The 19,895-nt window shown below is 43.7% G+C and overlaps 1 protein-coding gene across 3 annotated transcripts; it reads right to left on the bottom strand.

Annotated features, from left to right (window-relative positions):
• Nucleotides 1–371: 371 nt before the first annotated feature.
• On the bottom strand, nucleotides 372–18,178 carry ELMO2 (engulfment and cell motility 2). Of its 3 annotated transcripts, XM_009807628.2 has the most exons (21): nucleotides 18,071–18,178; nucleotides 17,894–17,934; nucleotides 17,310–17,382; nucleotides 16,923–16,973; nucleotides 15,759–15,940; nucleotides 12,127–12,226; nucleotides 11,766–11,917; nucleotides 9,484–9,562; nucleotides 8,836–8,871; nucleotides 5,830–5,880; nucleotides 5,376–5,498; nucleotides 4,604–4,738; nucleotides 4,056–4,160; nucleotides 3,866–3,974; nucleotides 3,077–3,213; nucleotides 2,606–2,769; nucleotides 2,410–2,522; nucleotides 1,994–2,101; nucleotides 1,566–1,648; nucleotides 1,161–1,238; nucleotides 372–599 (listed from the first exon to the last, which is right to left on the bottom strand). In XM_009807628.2, the coding sequence occupies exons 1-21, from the start codon at nucleotides 18,146–18,148 to the stop codon at nucleotides 399–401; spliced, it is 2,199 nt and encodes a 732-aa protein (XP_009805930.2). In that variant the 5' UTR covers nucleotides 18,149–18,178; the 3' UTR covers nucleotides 372–398. The 3 variants fall into 3 exon arrangements, with proteins under 3 accessions (XP_009805930.2, XP_059683332.1, XP_059683333.1); XM_059827349.1 differs by lacking the exon at nucleotides 8,836–8,871; XM_059827350.1 differs by lacking the exons at nucleotides 16,923–16,973; nucleotides 17,310–17,382; nucleotides 17,894–17,934; nucleotides 18,071–18,178 and having other exon boundaries at nucleotides 12,127–12,220; nucleotides 15,759–15,763.
• Nucleotides 18,179–19,895: the final 1,717 nt, after the last annotated feature.

Here is a 19,895-nt window from a genome sequence, read left to right as displayed (position 1 = left end):
AGGCGGGGGGCGCACCGGGCCGGGAAGCGGGGACGACGACCGAGGGGGCGGGGCCGGCGCCCGTGACGTGCCCGCGCAGGGCGGGGCCCGAGCGGGGGCGGGCGCAGCGGAAAGAGGCAGAGGCGGCGGCAGCCGGAGGAGCGGTACTGGTTATTATTGTAACGCGTACGGAGCGCGTGCGGCGCCCGGCGGGCTGCGCCGGCCCGCCCCGCCCCGCCCCGGGCCGGCAGCCGCAGCAGCAGCAGCAGCAGGCCGGCCGCGCCGCTGCGAACGGCCGGGGGCGGGCGCGGGCCGGCCGGGCGGCAGAGCGGCATCGGACGGTTGCGCCCACCGCGAGCGCCGTGCAAGTAACAGCGGCGCCGCGGCGGCCTGGAGCGGCCCGTGCAGCTCGGTCCCCGTCAGCCGTAGTGGTACACGAAGTCGTAGCTGCTCGGCTCCTTGGGGATGGGCGGCGGTGCTTCGGGAATCTGGATGTTCTCCAAGTCCAGGAGCCTCAGCTTCATTTCCATGCTCAGCAATGTGTCCAGGTCACTTTTAGTCAGCTCACTGGACATGTCCTTCCCCAAGAGAGCGTTAAGCCCGTCAATCCAGATACAGTACTGTGGAAAAAGAGGGTAATTCACAACTCCAGGCATAAATGAGAGGTTGTGTTGAATCTTTCCATCCATGCAACAATGGGAGATACGCCTGTACAGCTCCAAAATAGGAAACATGGGAGGGAGTTAACCTATGGGGAAAAGAAAACCAACCCCAAAACAGTGCCCGCAGAGATCTCCAAAGGAAGTTGGAAGCCTAGAGGTAAGCATGACCCCATGGCTCTAGGAGAGGGCCAAGAGTTTCTGTTGTGACATAACAACAGAAAAAGCAACGCGATTTTAGGCATCAGTGTCTTACAGAATGGGGAAAAGGGAACAACTGACTGCATAGGAGGAAAGAAAGTAGCAAGTCCAGACTAAGGGAAATTAGTGTAGGATTTTTTTTTTTAAAGGAGAAAGATAACTGAAAAGAAAAAAAGATTCACCTTAGCATCAGCAACATTTTCTAAGAATGAACCTGGTGGGACACATCCTGCTCGAGCCTTTAATGAGAAGCAACTGATCCTTCTTAATCTCTGAAGTTAATTGCTTTATATTCTACTGCTTAACTGCTATGTTTCTTACCTCATATTTGTTAGGTGCAATGAAGTTCAAGGTCTCATCAGGATCGTATAATATCGAGAAGGCCAATTCTAACACTTCCTGAATGGAAAAGAATCTTTCACTCATTGACTGAACAAAACATTACAGCACCTTCTGCCTGCTAACCCAACAAAAGAAGCTGCCTTGCTGCAGCTCAGTGCACTTTCCCATATCAGTATTCTGAGAAACTCTGAATAGCCTATAGCACAACCAGACTATGCTCACAGCACCTAGCAATCACAAATGAGTACTAGGAGAAGGCCCAGGTACGAGATGGGTTTTGTAAACAATACACCTGCAGCGTGGAAGACTATTTGCTCCTGTTGCTTGCTTTCACAGTCTTCACTCTACAGCACTGGATATTACAGACAAAAGGGGAACACTTACCTTGTTCTGTTTCAGTGCACTTTTCTCCTTCATGTGTGGACAATCCTTCCCTGTGACAATGGCTTTGATGTCTGCAACTGGAACTAACAGTGAAAAAGTAAAACTCACAAACAAGAAATGCTAACCATGAAAAGACAGAACTCTGTTTTGTCTTTGCAACTGAACTTTTTTCCTGTTCTTGTAGCTCATTACTGCCGTTTTCCAAAACATATTACCAGTAACACATCCCTACAGTTGGCTGTTACAAGAAATACCAAGCAATTTCAAGACTCAAAGGATTTGAGCAAGGACCAGAAGTTGATGTCATCTCAGTCAGGGCTTCAGCCACAGCTCTTTTTCTCTCTTCTCTGTGATGGTACTCATAACAGCCTCTAGAGAGCAGAGCACAGAGCATTGCACGTGTGTTCCCAGCAGTCATCGGGACTTACTTTTTTCCTGGAGAGATTCAAAGGTCACTTCCCCCTGGGCATTATCTTCCAGATCTCCATAGTGTAGCACCTTGTGATTCAGAGCCAGGCGACAATACCAAAATCTTTCTGGAACACACATCAAGTAGAGTAAGCTAAGCAAGATCATCCACATAAGGTCTTGCAGCCACTACGTTATAGTCACCCCACCCAATCCCTCTACTCCCCCAGTTCCTCAGCACTGCTTCCTGTTCATGAGGGGATGGCTGTATTCTTAGAAATGCACATCTGTTCCATCCCAAACTACTGGCTGGTATAGACAGCCCAGGTAACCAGCTTTCCTTTCTGGCAACACACCTGCTGACAGATTAATCCATTAGATCTTATTTGCCTACAGTTCTTCACATGAAAAAATGCAGTAGACATTGCCACTTTACCTTGCCTCCTGCGATTTCCAATTTTTCGAAAGCTACTTCCCTCACAAAGCCTGTTCAGGCGCTGTTGCTTTATCAGCTCTAAGATCTCAGGTTGGATTTTCTCTCTCAGCTCCCTGGCAATCAAATATGGAAGAGTAAGCAGAAAACGGAGATAACAGCAAGCACAGAAGACAACTGGTTTTTATTAGGCACTTACACAATAGGTGGTGACTGGAAGTCATCTTGGCTCATTCTCTCAGACTGGCGTAGTCGCAGAATCTCAGAATAGCTCAGGCTGCGCAGTTTGCTTTTGAACTGGTCCAAGGAGTTTGGTTTAGAGGGGAGAGCCCGTGTGATCTGTTCCCTCACAACCTGCATAACCTAAACAGGTTGGACAGGGAGAAAAGCAAGTCACATTCTCGCTGCTTAATGGCAACAGAGATCCAGGGCACAACTGACAGAATAACCGGGGCCAGGAGTGTCAATGTACTACTGACTTTGAAGATCCAGAGGAACAAAGAATGACCTCAGGTCATACCAAATAAAAGTTGGACCATCCTCCCTTACAGCCCATGTCAATGTCCTGTCATACCTTCTGAGCCCTACTCTTTAACCAAGCGTACAGGCTGAGTGAACACGTGCTGTTCTGCTAAAAGATTCTACAAAAATACCTCTTCTCCACTCTGACCTTATTAAAATCTTCTGCTGTTGCCCTCATTTCTTTCCAGGTCTTGTTCAACAGCTGGATGCAGATGGCAAATAGCTCCTCAAATGCACGGTCATGGGTGAAAAACATGGGGTGATAGTCATTCCGGCCTTCATTGGCTTCAGGAAGAAACAGAAACCACAACCACGTGAGCATATTGCACAAGAGCTACTAAGAGTAACTAAAATCCACCACAGTGACAGAAACCTGACGGCGTACGATAGTACTAACTCGAAGAGATTAAGACAGTTCAATGCTTCATCTCCCCATAGACACTCTATATTGGGAATGGCAACTATCCCCACATTTCACCATGCAAGCCTCTGTGACTCATGTGCCCTTTTCATACTAGACCCTCCAAATGACTGCTTACAGTTGTTTCCCACTCTCCTCTGGCAGAATTTCTTGTAGCGTTGAATTGTCTCAGAATGCTGTTTTGAGACTGTCAAAGCTACTAAACTTTTCTCAAGTTCATGATGGTTTCTGGAGTGTTTTTTTTATACAGCACTCTGCTGAAGTTTCAGGAAGTTGAAGCCTTCCACTTGTGTCAGCTTTTCAGGAGAACCAGAGTGCACAGGACAAAATTTTTTACTTTACTTCAATACTGGTATTATCACTGGGACACTGACAGTGCAACTCCAGGCTCCCTGTCCTCACATGGCGGAAGCGAGATCGAGGTACAAATGCTTGTGAACATTGGTCAGCCTGTAAGCTACTTCCAGAAGCATCAGCCCAGCATCTTGGAAAGCTGGGGTAATAAATGGTACTTACGTAGTTCCCCAACTTGCAGGATCTCACAAAGCATCCTGGTAAGCTCAATGGCGCTGCGCCCAAAGGGACACTCATGCTTATCTTCTCGACTGCTGTTCTCCAGAACAATCTACAAGAAGAGGATGCAACACACACTAAGAAGAGCTGTAGAGGTGTTGGTATCTGCAAAAAACGCAACAGCTTCACTTACCCTGATATAGGTGTCCTGATGAAATTTGGCCAAGTAGAGCATGTTGTCCAATGCCAGCATCCCTGGGGGAGTCTGAGTAAAATCCATGGCTGGATTGATGTGATTCTGTGAAAAGAGTGTGTAGAAGGAACCCAAACAAATTAGCTCAAAGAAATTGTGTGAGAACCTCTTCTGAATGAATTTTACGACTGCCAGTCCATCAAGCACTCCCTCATATCTATCCTTGGACCCTGGACACCTGCTGACAACCCTGTCTGAACTTTCTAGAAGAAAGGCTGATTCCATCTTCTAAGTTCTTCACAGAATAGGTGCGTATGGTAAGTAAGTATCTCCAGAGAATGTGGCTAATGAGCCCTGACATTTAGCCAATCGGCAAGTCATAATGATCTTCCCTGGGAGTCTGAGTGTAGCTGAATTTCTAAAATTCAGATCCAGAAGTATGGTAAAGCAAATAGCTACTTCTGTTCCTTATTTCCCCACAACTCTGATGGAGATCGCTTAGATTGCCTTTACATGCTTTACTATCAGCACTCTCTCTAGATGCATACAGTGAATCCCAGCATCTTGTAGTCCTTGGTGTACATGGCTTTGCGTTTTTCTGTTCCACTGCCAGGGACGGTGTTGCTGTCAGACTCTGCATCAAACGCAATTCTTCTCAACTCAAATATGATGTCTCTCTGTGCCTGAAGGACAGAATGCAGGGAAATGATAACGTGATCGATCACTAGGGCAGTATTTTCACGTAATACACAGTCCCACCTCTCTCTCCAGAGCTCACACAGTGAATACAGAGAGATGCCAAAGGTCATTAACATTATGTAAGAAGAGGCAATCCATTTCAAAATGACAAGCTTCAGTATATTGGGTAAAGCAAAATATTTGTTTCCATTTTCCTTTAACTGCCTCAAGTTTAACTAAAGGCAATTTCTAGGCATTCAGATATTGCTAAGGCATTTCTCACTCAAGACTACAAGAACTGAGTAACAGACATCTTAAAAATTCCAAGCTTCCTTGTATACTGCAAGGAAATGGATAAAAGGACATGCCCTCCATAGAGGTGGACTAATCAGTTTGACAGCTGGCATCACACTGGTCAAGAAAGGAATATACAGCTTCCAGTGACCACCTAACATCTCTAAAAGTCCCACAGCGTACAGCAGGATAGTCATGAGCATATCCTAATCTCAAGGACTACAATGTGAGGGGTGGTTTTGAAACTTTATGCACCATCTACTGCAAATTCTTGGGAGCTAAAGAGCTCAGGAATAAGGCCCCTTGTACATCCTATTCTATCAGACCTTACTCAGCTCTAATAGTGACCTGATCATTGGGATCCATCTTGGTCATCATTCTCTCTTCCAGGAGATTAAAGGTCAGGACCTGTAGCACATACAGCTGATGTGCCATTTCTGTTTTAATCGGGCGGTTTCCTCTGATCACATGCTGCAAAATAAAGGATAGGGTAGAAATGAAGGGAATACAAATAAAAACTGAGGTATTAGCTGTAGGCATATGCCAGGCTACATGTACATCTCTGTATATGAAGACAGAGCCGTTTAACCTCCATATTCCATCAGAAGCATAATGATAATGCTCTGCAATAGCAGAAAGAAGCATCCTGATAACTCCCTTTTGAACAAGGGGCTCCAACTTCACCTTTGAAAGAGTCACTTTTCTGGAAGTGCCTTGAGGGCAGCAGAATTTACACTCTGCACAAGTGAAACCTCAATTGAGAGAACATTAGGAAGCACTCCGTCATTCCAGACATACTTACATTCAGGATTATAGACCTCAGGTGCTTCTGGGCAAATGCATTAGCCATTTCCTGTTGTGGAATTTAGAGATGAAATAACATGAGTGAAATATAAACAAAAAGCCCACATTGTGCAGAAAGGAGAGAAAGAAGGAAGCCTATGAATTGGAGATAGCACTGGCACACAACAAAGTGCTTTTACTACAGACTGTCAATTTAGCATGGCATCTCACCACAAAGTAAGCATCAAGTTGGGATGCAAGGGTCATCTTTGCCATGGCACAACTGATGGATGGCTCCCCTACAAAACATCATTAATGTGGAGAAAGACACTAGGGTAGTCAAAAAACAGAAGAAAATCTAGCTTAACACTGGACATCTAGTGATACTTCAATATCAGGAGATATGGCAGCAGGGAACATGCTGTGGGTTGCCCAGAAAAATCTGTAATCTACAAGAGGTTCCTTCAATTATCATTTCACAACTTTCTATACCTAGGTATACACCCAAGATAACAAGGGCTAGAGGATGTAGTTTTCAGGTCTCCTCCCTCTCAAAAACTCTCCCTCTGACATTTCTCAGTTCCTAAAGAGATGTTTAGAAGTCAGTTTAAGGACAATTTGCAGAAGCACTTCAGTTTACAAAAATAAAGGATAAATAATTTTCATGCTTTTCCTTTAGGAAAACTTCCAGTTTCCCTCTTTACTGCATGGCTTCCTTCCCCAGATGAGGAGGGTTTCCCAACCATCAAGTCACGATGACAAACAGTCACAGCAGATGCAAGTATCTGCTGCAAGCCTTCAGTTCTGGGACCAATTACACATGCACCTGCAAATATCTAACCTGTGCTTTCCTTGTAAATTGTGAAGACGCACTTTTTAAAATACCAGCAATCTCATTACGCCTGCTAGAAGAGTGGCACAAATGCTAATGTCAAGATGGAATATTATCAGAAGATTGCTGTTATAAGCAAAATCTTTGGGTAAGAAAAATGTGTTGGGCAAGACAACATCTGGAAGAAGTTCCAAAAGAACTGCCAGTCTGAGATCTCTTCACATTCCTATGCAGTGCAGATTGAGAATTGGAAGCAGATGTGCAGTCTTAGACAATTGCACTCAATCAGCTGTATATTCTGAGCAATCCAAGACTGTTCCAACTGCTCATATCAACCCTGCTCTTGACAGGCTTCATAAGGACTCTGGTAAAAACGTGTATGTTAGCCTCATTCCAAGTCCCTATTATCACTTTTGCTCCAGACAAAAACCTCCTGAAAGAAGAACGTGATATGCTGGCTGATAGGCAAGCCACTGCAAGTTCAGCAGTGCTCATGTTACAACCAAAATGAGTCAGTGCTTGAGTGGAAGATATCTAAGAAGCATCTAGATGAAGCAGGAAGTGGTTTCAGAGATAACACACTACCCTCTGAGTCATTATTTTTTACTACGATTCGTGAGATGTAGTACTGAGAATAGAACAAGGCCTGCTGTTAGGATTTGCTCATACATGCAACACAAAGAATCCTTACTCTGTAGGAATTAGTTTGTACATGGATGAAGTAACAGGTGACTGAAGCAGATAAACAGCGGGAAGGACAAAGACAATTAAACAATTCTAAATAGCATAGTAAGAAGCATGAGCACGCACACAGCCTAACCACTGCTAAGGGATCTATGTTCTGCTGAGAGTCCAATAATGCCCACTTTGCTGCTTGACGGGGTCATAGAATCACAGAATCATTTAAGTTGGAAGAAACATCTTGAGATCATCTAGTCCAACTCCCCTGGTTCAAGCAACAGAAGACAGAGCAAGTTGCACAGGACCGCGTCCAGTCAGGTTTTTAATATCTCCACTGATGGAGGCTCCACAATCTCTCTGGGTAACCTGTTCCAGTGTCTGACCACCCTCATATTAACTTTTTTTCTTTTTTTGTGTGTGTGCGTTCAGGTGGAATTTCCTGGGTTTTAAGCTGTGCCCATTGCCTCTTGTCCTGTCAGCAGGCACTATTGAGAAAAGTCAGGCTACCTCTTCTTTATTTCCTTCCATCAGATATTTACACACGTTGATAAGATGCCTCTGAGCCTTCTCTTCTCAAGGCTGAGCAACCCCAAATCTCTAGCCTCTATTCATATGAAAGGTATTTCAGTTCCTTAATCATCCTGATGGCCCTTTGTGGTCATGTGGATTGTGTTCAAGAAAGAAAAAAAAAAAAAAGAAAAGAAGTGAAAGATCCCTTGGAATTTTGTTTGCTATGAAGTTTTGTATCTTGGCCAAATTACCAACAGAGTATGTTCTTCCCTATTTTCAGGTGTTAAGCATATCCATTAATTTTAGAAATTATGTAAGATTTATTAAGACCATAGTTTCCCCTCCGAAGGCACTGCATCCTTGGCAAAAGTGGAGCATTCTCTGTGCCACCCAGAAAATCTAAAAAAAGTACCGGAATCTCAAGATACAGAAGGTTCCAAATCAACCCATTAACAAGAGTGGTGATTCCCCTGGGGATAGCACAGGGCAAAAAACATTCTTATAGTACAATTCCCAGAAGTCACAGGTTAGGCAAAATGTATGCTCTAGCGCCCAATCAGCACTAAGTTCTGTGACTTCTCTTCACAGACAAACAGCTCTACCTTTAGAATGATGCAGCTGGATATGAAACAGTCATTCAGGCAAGCGAGATTTGGGGTATAAACTCAGGCTGTATTAAGTTTAAGGAGGCCCAGACTGCCAAAGAACTGGTTCCAGTTTTAAAATTGGTTCACCTGGTCAGTCTTGTGGTATCAGTTGCCTTTTACAATCATCTTTGTTATCTTGTGTGCAAAATAAGTCATTGAAGATTTCTCCTGCTACTGATTATTCTCCCCTTCACAATCTGAGTACAACCCCAGGAGTCCTCCCGCCCTTCTCCCTAGGCTCATCCACTATCTGAAGCCCGTACGCATAATTTCTGAGATACAAGGAGGCGTAACTGGAGAAAAGCTAACATGCCTACAGTTCCGCATGACCAGCCCCCAGGCTTGAGTTACTTACAGTGATGGGCAGATCTAGTGGGTTAAGCAGCTTGTCCTGCTGGCAGAAAGCAAAAAAAGGCACAAAGAGAAGCAGACAGGATTTAGCTCGGAGTCCAGAAATAAGGCACAAACGGGGCACTAGAGAAGAAAGGCACAGCAAAGCTACACAATACAGACATATGCACATCTTGCATGTAGCTGAGATGTTGGGGGTTTCCTCACAGCAGGACAGGTGTTTCATTTCTCACATTTGCCAGCGGGAATATCCCCCTGTGACTTAAGAACGGTCCCTTTTTTGCGGGAGGTGGAGGTGGGGTGTTTGTTTATTAAGTACATACAACCCCAAGGACTCTACCCAGCCTACCTCTCCCATACAGAATTAACTTTCTTAAAAAAAATTTTCCATGCTCTATAGAGGATTACTTTTTGTCTCTCAAGGCCTTTCAGATTCCTTTCTGAGCATCTCCTAAACATAGATGTGCTGCTCCAGAACACATTATTAATGGGATGGTACTTTTTCTCCTGTGTTGCCACACTGAAACAGCTACATAAGTTCTTGGCAAGGTCTGAGGTCTGCCTTGCCCAGACAATATGATTTCTGAGGCATAAAGTAAACAGCCAGGCAGTAATCATTATTCAGGTTTAAAGTCAAAAAGCAAGAACAAACCTGTCTCTTGTCCTCAGGTGCCTTCAGGAAGAGAGCATTGATCAGGGCAATGGCATATGTCTGAATCTCTTGGTTTGAGCTGCAAAAACAAAAATGGAAGGATCATAGGAGAACAGACAGTATAGAACATTACAGCTTGCTGCTTTGCTTGCACTGTAAGAACATTTACTACAGCTATCTACTTTCATGCCATCCAACTCTTCATAAGGCCTGCAAAAAGCTGACAGAAATCGCTGACTAATAGCTCCATTATTCAGAAGACAGTGAAGATTGCAGCACAGCAGAGCTCAGAATTCAGCATCACCACAGTTCGTTTCCAATACTGAAACTATCTCTGTAAAGCCTAGTTATACTGCAGCCTGTTATATGGATACAGCCAGAAACTTATATGGAGCAGGTAATTTTTCTCCCTATGTCAATGGAAGCCACCAAACGCAAATGGAACTAAGGAGGAGGCACGCCTCTCTTTTATGGCATTGCCTTCCAACCTCAATAATTTGGCCTAACCCACACATCCTTTTCTTATTCTCACTGAAGAGCTTCTTCAGGTAAAGGGTGCTTAGTCCCTTCCTAGATCACACACAGCACGTGGTTTCACTTGTTTTGAATAAGTTTCCAAATGCTGATCACACTCTTTTCCACCCCCATCTTGATGCGCTATCAAATCCAGTTTTGTTTTTTTTTTTGCTATACTACTGCTTTTCGGAGACTTCTGCAGAACTTCAAGCTCTCCTGGTTAACAGAAGTCCAGTGCATCACCTAAATGAATTTGTGTGTGTATACTTTTTAAAAAAATATGTAGATATTTTTTATCTCTATATATATATGTAAAAATTAAACTTTTATAAAATATCTAAAGCTAAAACATCTTTTAGCTTAAATAGCTATTTCCCCCACTTTGCCATTTATCCCTGGCACGTCTGTGGATAACAACCATATTCTCTCTTCTATTGCTCCCTTCCAAATCTTCTTCATTTTGGTCAATCTGCCATACTTCAAACATGCAAATGTTCATGTATCATCCTAGGTTTTCCTTGGGCCTCCAAGCTTCGCAGGTCTCTGAAGTCTGTCATGTCGCCTCTCTACCCTCCTTTTTGGGGTTTGCCGGTCTTTTCACTACACTGCTTGCTTTTTGATACAGCAAAACAGTTTTAAAATTAATTTCTCCTCTTCTAATTCATCTCTTTCAGACTTGTTTCCATGGACCTGTTCTTCCAGAACCTATCTGTTAAAGATTGTTCCCTCCTGACAGTCTTCCCAAACAAACACTAGCAAATTCTGACTCACTCTCCAGCCTCCCTTTCTACAATATTCCCAGCACAGATACTTTCTTCAGCAACCTTCTGTGTTCTGGAAGCACTTAAGCATATGAGTATATGTCTTGAACAAAGGTATTTTGCTTAAACAACCCTACAAGTATGTTCAGTGTTAGGACCAAACCTGTGTTTTACTAAAATAGAAATTATAAAGCTGAAAGAACATATACTCTTTGGAGAACAAAGTTGCTGCAGCGTTCATAAGAACCTGTTTAGCTTTTCTGTTAACCAAGTGCAAATGTAGAAACACTCTAAGCACACAGTGACATTGATGCAATACATTGTTTGCACTATAATTTTGTTAAACTACTGTTCATTGATTAAGGAATATTAATCATATTCACAAATGGTGCTTTTCCACATTTTCAGAATTAAAAGGCTTGAGAATAAAACCACCTACTTAAAGCTCTAATAAATGCATGATTCTTTTTTTATAGAAGAGTAGAACTGACCTAGACAAACAGCCTTAAAAGCCAGCTATTAATTTGTCAGTTCGTTTGAAAAGAGAGGAAGGACGGTGGGGAAAAAAGCAAGAAAAGCCATTGTTTTCTTCTTTAATATGGAGGACAAAACCCAGAAGATGATGAGCTCTTAGATTCTAGTGGAGACAATTTAAAGAGGGGTGAAGGTGACAGATGACTGGATGCAGAAGCTTTGGGAAGTTGTTTTAGTAAAAAGCAGGTTTGGTCCTAACACTGAACACACTTGTGCAGTTGTTAAAGCAAAATATCTTCGTTGAAGACATATACTCACGTGATTAAGTGTTTCTAGAACACAGAACATATTTTTCCAGGATTTTACTTTTTAAAAATCTGTTAGAAATCCTAAAGTTCAAGTAAGATGTTGTATCAGTAATACTTTAAAAATAACATCTTTAAGTGTTTTAAACGTAAAAGGATGTATTTTCAAATTAACAGATATTCATAAAATTGATTTAAATCACACCACTGTTGGGTGGACACTCACACTTGCAGATGAGAAATGAGCTGCCCCACGGTGATCTCTTCTGCTATCTTCTGATACAGAGTCTGACTGTTTAGCACCATGCTTTCTAGAATGGCTAGGGATCGTTGGAGGATGGAGACATCTACCATAGGCTGACTCACATACCCTGCAATCTAAAAACAGATGAACCAGCAGGTCAACAGATGCCCATCCAGGAAACCTTGTGGTGAGCGAGACAAGCTAAGGGAGACAGGCTCAGAAAGCTGGGTGCACTGTGCTCTCAGTGAGTACTCAGCTTCTTAGAGTCATCTTGCTCTTCCTGGAAGCTGCATTAAAGCACAAAAAGAAATAGCATCCACTCACCCCCTTTACCCAAACTCACCTGTTTAATGAATGTTATTGAGACCATGTCCCAAGAGACAATACCATGGTCCATGAGCTCCAAGAAGGCAGTCAGGGTGAAAGCCAACATCTCACTGTAACTGAGAAAACAAAGAATGCAGTTAGAAGAGATCTGGTAGCAAGGAAAAAGCCTGTCCAAGCTGAATAAGCTGGACAAGAGAAAAATGTCACCACCTTCTCCTAATAAAACAGGCTACAGTTTGGCAGCCAGGGAAGCAATAAAGTATTTGCATTTATGAAGATAATTTTATTGTTTTGTGGAATCATATTTTATTTTTCCTCATTATAAGCACAAATTAAAATTAACAACATTAAGTCCCCAGTCCTGCCACCAGAGACTTGCAACCACCTGGATTGGTACCTAGCTAGTCAAAGATGTAACAGGAGAAGCAGCAATGCAGTATTTATTCCTGAGTGGTGCAAGTATCACTACTCAAATTCAACACTTTCATGTGAGGGAAAAACCCCCACACCCAACCAAAAACCAGCAAAACCCAGCATATTCAGTACAATGATCGTCAGTTAAAAAAAGGACCAACTTGAAAAGGGGAAAGCTTTTTAAGTTGATCAACTGAAAATTTAAACTACCTGCAAACGCTAGGTTTTTCAGCTGTTGTCAGATTTGAGCTCCAGAATAAATTTATATCACAAAACAGCAAAAATCTTAGGAAATTATAACCCCTCCACACACACAAAAAAAATGAACAAAGATGTTTTAACATCAGAGAAAAACAAAGAAAAAGTAATTGTCATTCTGTAAATATCAGGACCTGGCTTGAAACAAAATGAAAGCACAGCATGAATTGTGCAAAATTTAATACATAACCACAAGACAGAAAGGTAAAAAAGACTGAAGGAAAGATTGCAAAACATGCTGAAAACTATTAGTTGCTAATATATAAGAAAACAGAAGACCTATAAATGTTACAACAATAAGTTATCAAGACTTTAAAAGTGCTTTCAATGAAACAGAACAACTACAGCAGAAAAGCCAAGTGAATTATTTGCATCAGAGTCCTTGGGGAAACTTCCAGATCAGAGTTTGGTTTTTTCCATTTTTTTGTTTGTTTTTGAGAGAGAAGAGAAGTCTTCAAATCTGTCATTCGAACATCACTAGAAGGCATTCTGGAACAAGCCATTAATATGAAAAACAGATCTCCAGGACCAGATGATATTCACTGAAGAATTCCAAAGGAACCATGGTAAAATGGAACATTGCCAAACAACTTATTGTGCTCTGCAGAAAGTGGCAAATGTAATGCCAATTTTTAGAGAGGACTCAGGCAGGAATCTAAACGACATATCAGGCATTTAGGTATTTGTAACCAGAAAGATAGGTGGAATCTATAATAAAAGAATAGTACCACTAAAGAAAAAGAAATATTTAACAGGGAAGAATTGCTACGGCTTTTGTAGATGGAAGTTATGTTTCACATCTATATGTGTATTGGGTTTATGTGGCAAGGTTCTGGTAGCAGGGGGCTGGAGGGTGGCCTCTGTGAGGAGAGGCTAAGGCTGCCCGGTGCCAGACACAGCCAGTCCCAGACAGCTCTGTGATGAACTGACTGCTGGCCAAAGCTGAGCCCGTCAGCCAAGCTGGTGGCGCTTCTATAGCAGCATATTTAAGAAAGGGTAAAAAATGCTGCACAGCAGCTGTGAATGAGGAGTGAAAAAACATGTGAGAGAAACAACCCTGCAGACATTAAGGTCAGTGAAGGAGGAGGAGGTGCTCCAGATGCTGGAGCAGAGAGATTCCCCTGCAGCTTGTAGAGAGACCACAGTGAAGGAGGTTGTCCCCTGTCGCCTGTGGACTGCCGTGGTGGAGCAGATATTCACACTGCAGCCCGTGGAGGACCCTACGCCGCAGCAGGTGGAGATGCACTGAAGGAAGCTGTAGCCGGTGGAGGGTCCATGCTGGAACAGGCTCCTGGCAGGAGCTGCAGTCCATCAAGAGGAGTCCATGCAGGAGGCTTTCTGGCAGGAGCTGTGGCCCACAGGGGACCCACACTGGAGCAGTCTGTTTCTGACGGACTGTGTCTTGTGGGGGACCCACACTGAAGCAGTTTGTGAAAGACTGTATCCCATCGGAGGGACCCCACACTGGAGCAGGGGAAAAGCGTGACGAAGAAGGAGCAGCAGAGACGCAATGTTATGGACTGACTGCAACCTCCATTCCCCATCCCCCTGCACAGCCTAATGGGCAGAGGAGGCAGAAGAGTGGGCAGTGAAGGAGTAAAGTTGAGCCCAGAAAGAAGGGGGTGGAGGGAACGTGGTTTTACTTTTGTCTTTGTCCCTCACCATCCTACTCGATTTTTAACTGGCAAAAAAATTAATTTTCCCCAAGTTGAGTCTGTTTTGCCCAATCCATGAACTTTTCCATCTTGTTTTCTTCCCTTGTCCTGTTGAGGAGGGAAAGCGAGAGAGTGGCTTGGTGGGCAGCCGGCAGCCAGACGAGGTTAACCCACCACAATACTAAAGGTCTCTGAAAAAATCAGTAAGTCAGAATGAGTACAGTTAAGTACAACTCCTGGACTCTGAAGAAGATTTTTATGAGGTGCTTCACTAAAGCGTCTTAAAAAACCCAAAACACTCAGCTGCTAAAGGGTAAAAACAAAAGCCCCTTCTTGCATTAATAACTGACTGAAAGACAAGAAACAAGCACAGTAGTACTGGAACAAGCTAAGAGCTAGGGGAAGCATGGAAAGAATGATTAGCACTCTGGTATGGCTGCCATAGTTACAGTGTTAACAGACTAAGACTGCAGCTTAGAAAAGGCATGACTAAGGGTTGATGTGAGAGAGGTATCTATATGGTTATGAATGGTATGGAGAAGACAGAGGAATTTACAATTTCTCATTACAAAATATGTAGAGGGAACCAAATGAATATTAAGTGACATGTTTAAAATACAGGAAGTACTTTTTTTTTTTAATAGGACAAGTAACTGTGGAACTTCATTTCCACACAGTGCTGTAGATGTCAAAAGGATAAACTGATTAAAAAACAAAGAAGAAAAATCCATGGAAGAAACACCCAAAGGTTCTTATAACAAAGAGATACAATTTCTGCTCAGGAAACCCGAAATTTGAGAACTGTTGGAGACTGAAGACTGGTACTTTCTCTGCTATACGTTCTTTAGCCCTTTCTATTCCCTACGATAAACAGACCTTTTGCCTTCATACCAACTCTTCTTATGATGCAGGACAAAAAGTACTGACCATGTATACAAGAGCCAGCAACATGCTTGCTGCTGACTGGCACGTACATGCCACCGGTTCTACAGGAATGTTCTTGTGTACAACTCCATGTGGGTTTTTCATAGGATACCTTCTCCCTTAGACTGCAGATGAATAACTGCTCGAGGAGATTATGACCACAAGAAAGGTGACAGAAGTCGTTTAAATTATCAAAGTGATCTTTCAATGCAAGTTTCACACGTCATAAATGTCTCCTCTTTGCCTCATGAGGTTTAGCAAATGACTAGAAAGACTTTTTTTCAATTAATAGCTTGGTATTTGCTATGAGGTTAGTTACTTAATGCCACTTCAGCAAGCAAAATTAGCCCCTTTTTTTGAGGCCCTCTTCCAGAGTCCTGGAATACAGGAAACTTACTGGGACAGAAGCTTGGTCCCACTCTCCACAAGCCGTGTCAACACTGTAATCCCTTCCATGTTGATGAACTCTGTGGCGAAGGTCACATCTGCTGAAAGTTTAGCCAGTTCCTTCATGGCATCCAGTCGGGCTTCCATACTGTGTGACTGGATCCTCTCCATCAGCTGGCGAGCTGCCCTAGACTGGGAGGAAAGAGGGATGATGCCAGTTACAGACCAGTCACGTGCAGACCAAGTTCTGCCAGCATCAGCATCATGTCAGAAGTCCATGGATGGGCAGAGAGAGCTCAGCAAGGGTAGAGAGATAGCAGCAATGACAGGATAAGTAGAAGCAGTCAGCAAGTCTAAGATAGACTAAAAAAAGGCTGTACTCAGCAACAGTTACAACCGAGCAGGAGGCAAGTAAAAGGCTATTTTACGTGTTAGAGTAAATGCTTGTTTTTCTTCTTGGTGAGGTGAGTGGAGGTGGATATAGAAATATGGAGTGAGACCACTGAACAAATAAGATGTTAAAAGAAATCTTGCATAGATTCAAAGAGAAGCACAAGCTCATTTTGTGCATCCACACGACATTCTGTAAGATTTCTCAGACATAGATCAATGATATCCTCTCAACCACCTCTTGCCCAGATAACTTCTTCCTGTTCTACTCACTCTCAGCTATATGCCATGACACTTGCACAAAAAAGGTTTAAGAATTTCAATAAAAAGGAAGCTGCAGCAAGTCTGCGAAAGACAACTGTTGAGGTCACAATAGCAAGAATTCACTAGGAACAAGTGAATCTCTGCATCAAATTTGTCTCTTACTTTAATTTCTGCATTAAGTCACCAGTACTGTTGCTTTCGAACTGATACTACTAACCGCACGCATATTGAGAGTGTGTCTCTCAGGTGCTTTACAACATGCTAATCTAGGAGATGCAATAAAAATGTAGACTGGATTTATTTACAGAAAGTCCTATAAAAGGACAGAGCATCCAAAGCAAAGATACACACCACAACCAGGCAGAAAAACAAGAGTGTGCGCCTCATTGTGCAGAATGGCCCACAACAAATGTAAGCTCCCTACAATTTAGGGAGAAGGAGAAAGAAAAGCTGAGAGGCAAGAAACAGCCAGTCATACGAGGACAGCTACTGAGAAAAAGGGATGTGAGGAAGCATTTACCGGGGAGACTGCCAGCTGTAGGATAGTTCCATTCTTGATGTCACAGCGAGTCTGAAAGAAAACATAAACTTTAAACTGAAGAAAAGTAGGGGGAGAAGAATGCAGCTGGATCTACAGTGCACATTTGTGTGCACAAGTAAAGGGGCTCCTATACCACACAACCCTTCTGAGGGTATTGAATTGAGTCACTGGGTCCTCGCACCTATGGGCATGCAAAGGGAGAAGTGCAAGGCTCCTCAGCTGAATGACACCATTCAAGTCTGAGTACTTTTGATAGCAGAGATGCTGCCCCTCAAGGATTAGTGACCATATTGTTCCATGACGCTAGTCCAAGGCATTCCGCACTCTTGCCCAGGACATCAGCAAATTGCTAGCTCTCACACTGACCTGTTCTGTGATGTACAGCTGAGGACCATCAGCATACCGCAAGGTGTAGTATTCAGGGTTTGGCAACGACCACCTGGCAGAGGAAGAAGACGGATACATAAGCTTCTTCCTGCTCTTTCTTCCGGCTCTCAATTAGGAACAGAAGCTTGATCCCAGGAGGGTGGAAGAGAGCTTTCAAGCAAAGCTTTAACATGGGAGATTAGGTCTCCCAAAGAGGAGACAAAACACCTTCCTCTTGAGGGGGGGACTAGACTTCAGCCTACTCTAAGTCAAGCTCTGTAGAATGTCTGAAGAGGCCTGCACTTCAGGAACAGCATGATGAGCCAATCCTCAGAGACACTGACCCTAGGGGCATACATATGCACACACTCAGAATTGCAATAAAGATGCAAAGCCCCTGTTTTCCAGGAGATCCTTTTCTTTCCAATTTAAACCCTGGCCCATTCTGTGGCCAAAACTGGCAGCAGGCAGCATGGATCATGCTAGCAGCACATTGACAAGCAGCAGAGACTTTCCGCAGTACCCCAGCATGATTTGTCACGGGGACAGACTTTCTCCACAAGGCTTCCCAGAGAACTACTCACCCATCACAGACCTCCTTGATGATGGATGCAAGAGGCCTTTTCTAGAACAGAAAGAGAGAGTCCTCAGTAGCCATGTTCCTCTCAACCAGAAAGGAATACTGCCCATTTCTATGCTTCCCATGTTACAGTATCAAGGTTGTGATGCATTTCCTCCCCCATCTGGCTACCAGGTCTCACCTGATCTATTTCCAGCAGCTGGGCATTGGCACCTGGCCACTCAACAGCTACTTTCACAATGTCCGAAGGTGGTGGCATTGCTCCAAACTCCTCCAGGTGCCTTTACAACAGCATATACCCCCACACCTGTTAAGAGAAAGGATAGTGAGCAGCTCTCTGAAAACTATTTCAGGTGTTACATTGCATCTAACACCAAGCTTCAAAACACTACATAAGACCAGCCTTATGGTTTGCTGGGCCTGCTAGGGACAAAACATCCAGTGTACCAGAGATCAAGACCTCACACTAAAACAGCACATTGTGAAATTGTATGCCCAACCTTATCACCTAAGGAATATTTCTGAGAGCTTTTTGGGGTACTCACACAAGAAGGAGAGTCACTCTGATCAACAAAGCCCCATCTGCCACCCACTGTCCGAACTACCATGTCAGTTTACAGGACTAGTAAAGCAATAGCTCCCTAGGCTCAGCTACTGTCTGTATGTGAGAGAGGGAACATACTGTCCAGGTAGCCTCCCTCCCATGGGCTGGTGTTTACCAGTGACCCATTCATATTTCTCAGATACCTTGATCCACTCAGGATACCCAAACAGGCTCCTAGGCAGAGTAGCAGCAGCTAGCTTTATCCCATTCCCTTCCTATAACATCATAAATCCAAAACATGAATATCCATCACAGAAGAAAAGTTAACTCAGCATTTGCTCTGGAGGTCTACCTTTCACTCCTTTATCTGCCTTACAGCATAAGCTTGTGTTCAGGGTTTGGTCCCAGACAGTTGTCAGACATGCTGGTTTATGCTTCATCTGGTAGTAAGAGGCTGTAAAGAAATGTACTTGTTCAGTTCCTTTTTAATCCCCTCCTGGGTGGAGGGAGTAGCCCTGCTCTCTCCCACAGAACCATAGGGAGAAAGTCACGTGAGAGCAAGAAAACCCTCCCCATCAGCAGTTCTCAGGAACAAAGGCTTCAAGCTGCCAAATATGAGATCTGACTGGACACAGAAGTGGTCAGGTCCTTGACTCCTCCTGAGACTCAACTTCCAGCATACCCCGAATGAGATGGTAAGCATCCAAAGAACAATCTCCCAGCTCCTATGGAAGCTCCTATTTCTCCTATTGGGGCAACCCACTCCCACTTTCCCAGAATAGAGATGAGACAGTGCTGAACAGGGACATTGTTTCATGATTAACATACTTTCCCAACTTCCTTGATCAGCTGGGAAAGAGATGCTAAGATAGGCTAAGACTTGAAGGGAAACCAGCAGCTGTTGGAATTTTCCTGAAGCAAGGCAAGTAAAGAAAAGAGAACTTTCCACAGATCAGCAAAGACCAAACAGCTGTAGAGATACCTGGCCCAGGAAATTGGACTACATGACTGTCCTGGAAAAGGGAACTTCTATGAAATTAGCTGAGTCTACCACAAAAAGCACGTATGCCTGGCCTGTATAAGATGTTGACCTAGAGATCCATTGATGATCTCAATTAATGACGCTCACATGCCTCTTCCTTCCCTCGCAGAGACTGGTATCACTGCATGGAGAGATACGAAAACTCAGGTGTGCTAATGCATCTCTGTATTTGTACACACATGAACACGTTTATCAGCCCCCTGTGACTATCTTCTCGCTCCAGTTGAGGCAGCTTCCTCACGTAGGAACACAGAATGCTATGATCTCCCGGTGCAGCCTTCTGAGATAGTCACAACATCATCATCACTCCTGCCTGCTGGACTTGAGGATGAGGGGTGCAAGTTTAGCATTTATTTCATAGCACCTCCTGGAAATGCTCCATGTCACCATTGCAGCTAGCCTTGCCCTCAAGTCTCCATC

This window comes from Gavia stellata, chromosome 20 (genome assembly GCF_030936135.1).
Source record: "Gavia stellata isolate bGavSte3 chromosome 20, bGavSte3.hap2, whole genome shotgun sequence".
NCBI lineage: Eukaryota > Metazoa > Chordata > Aves > Gaviiformes > Gaviidae > Gavia > Gavia stellata.
This window is presented reverse-complemented; position numbering and strand designations above follow the sequence as displayed.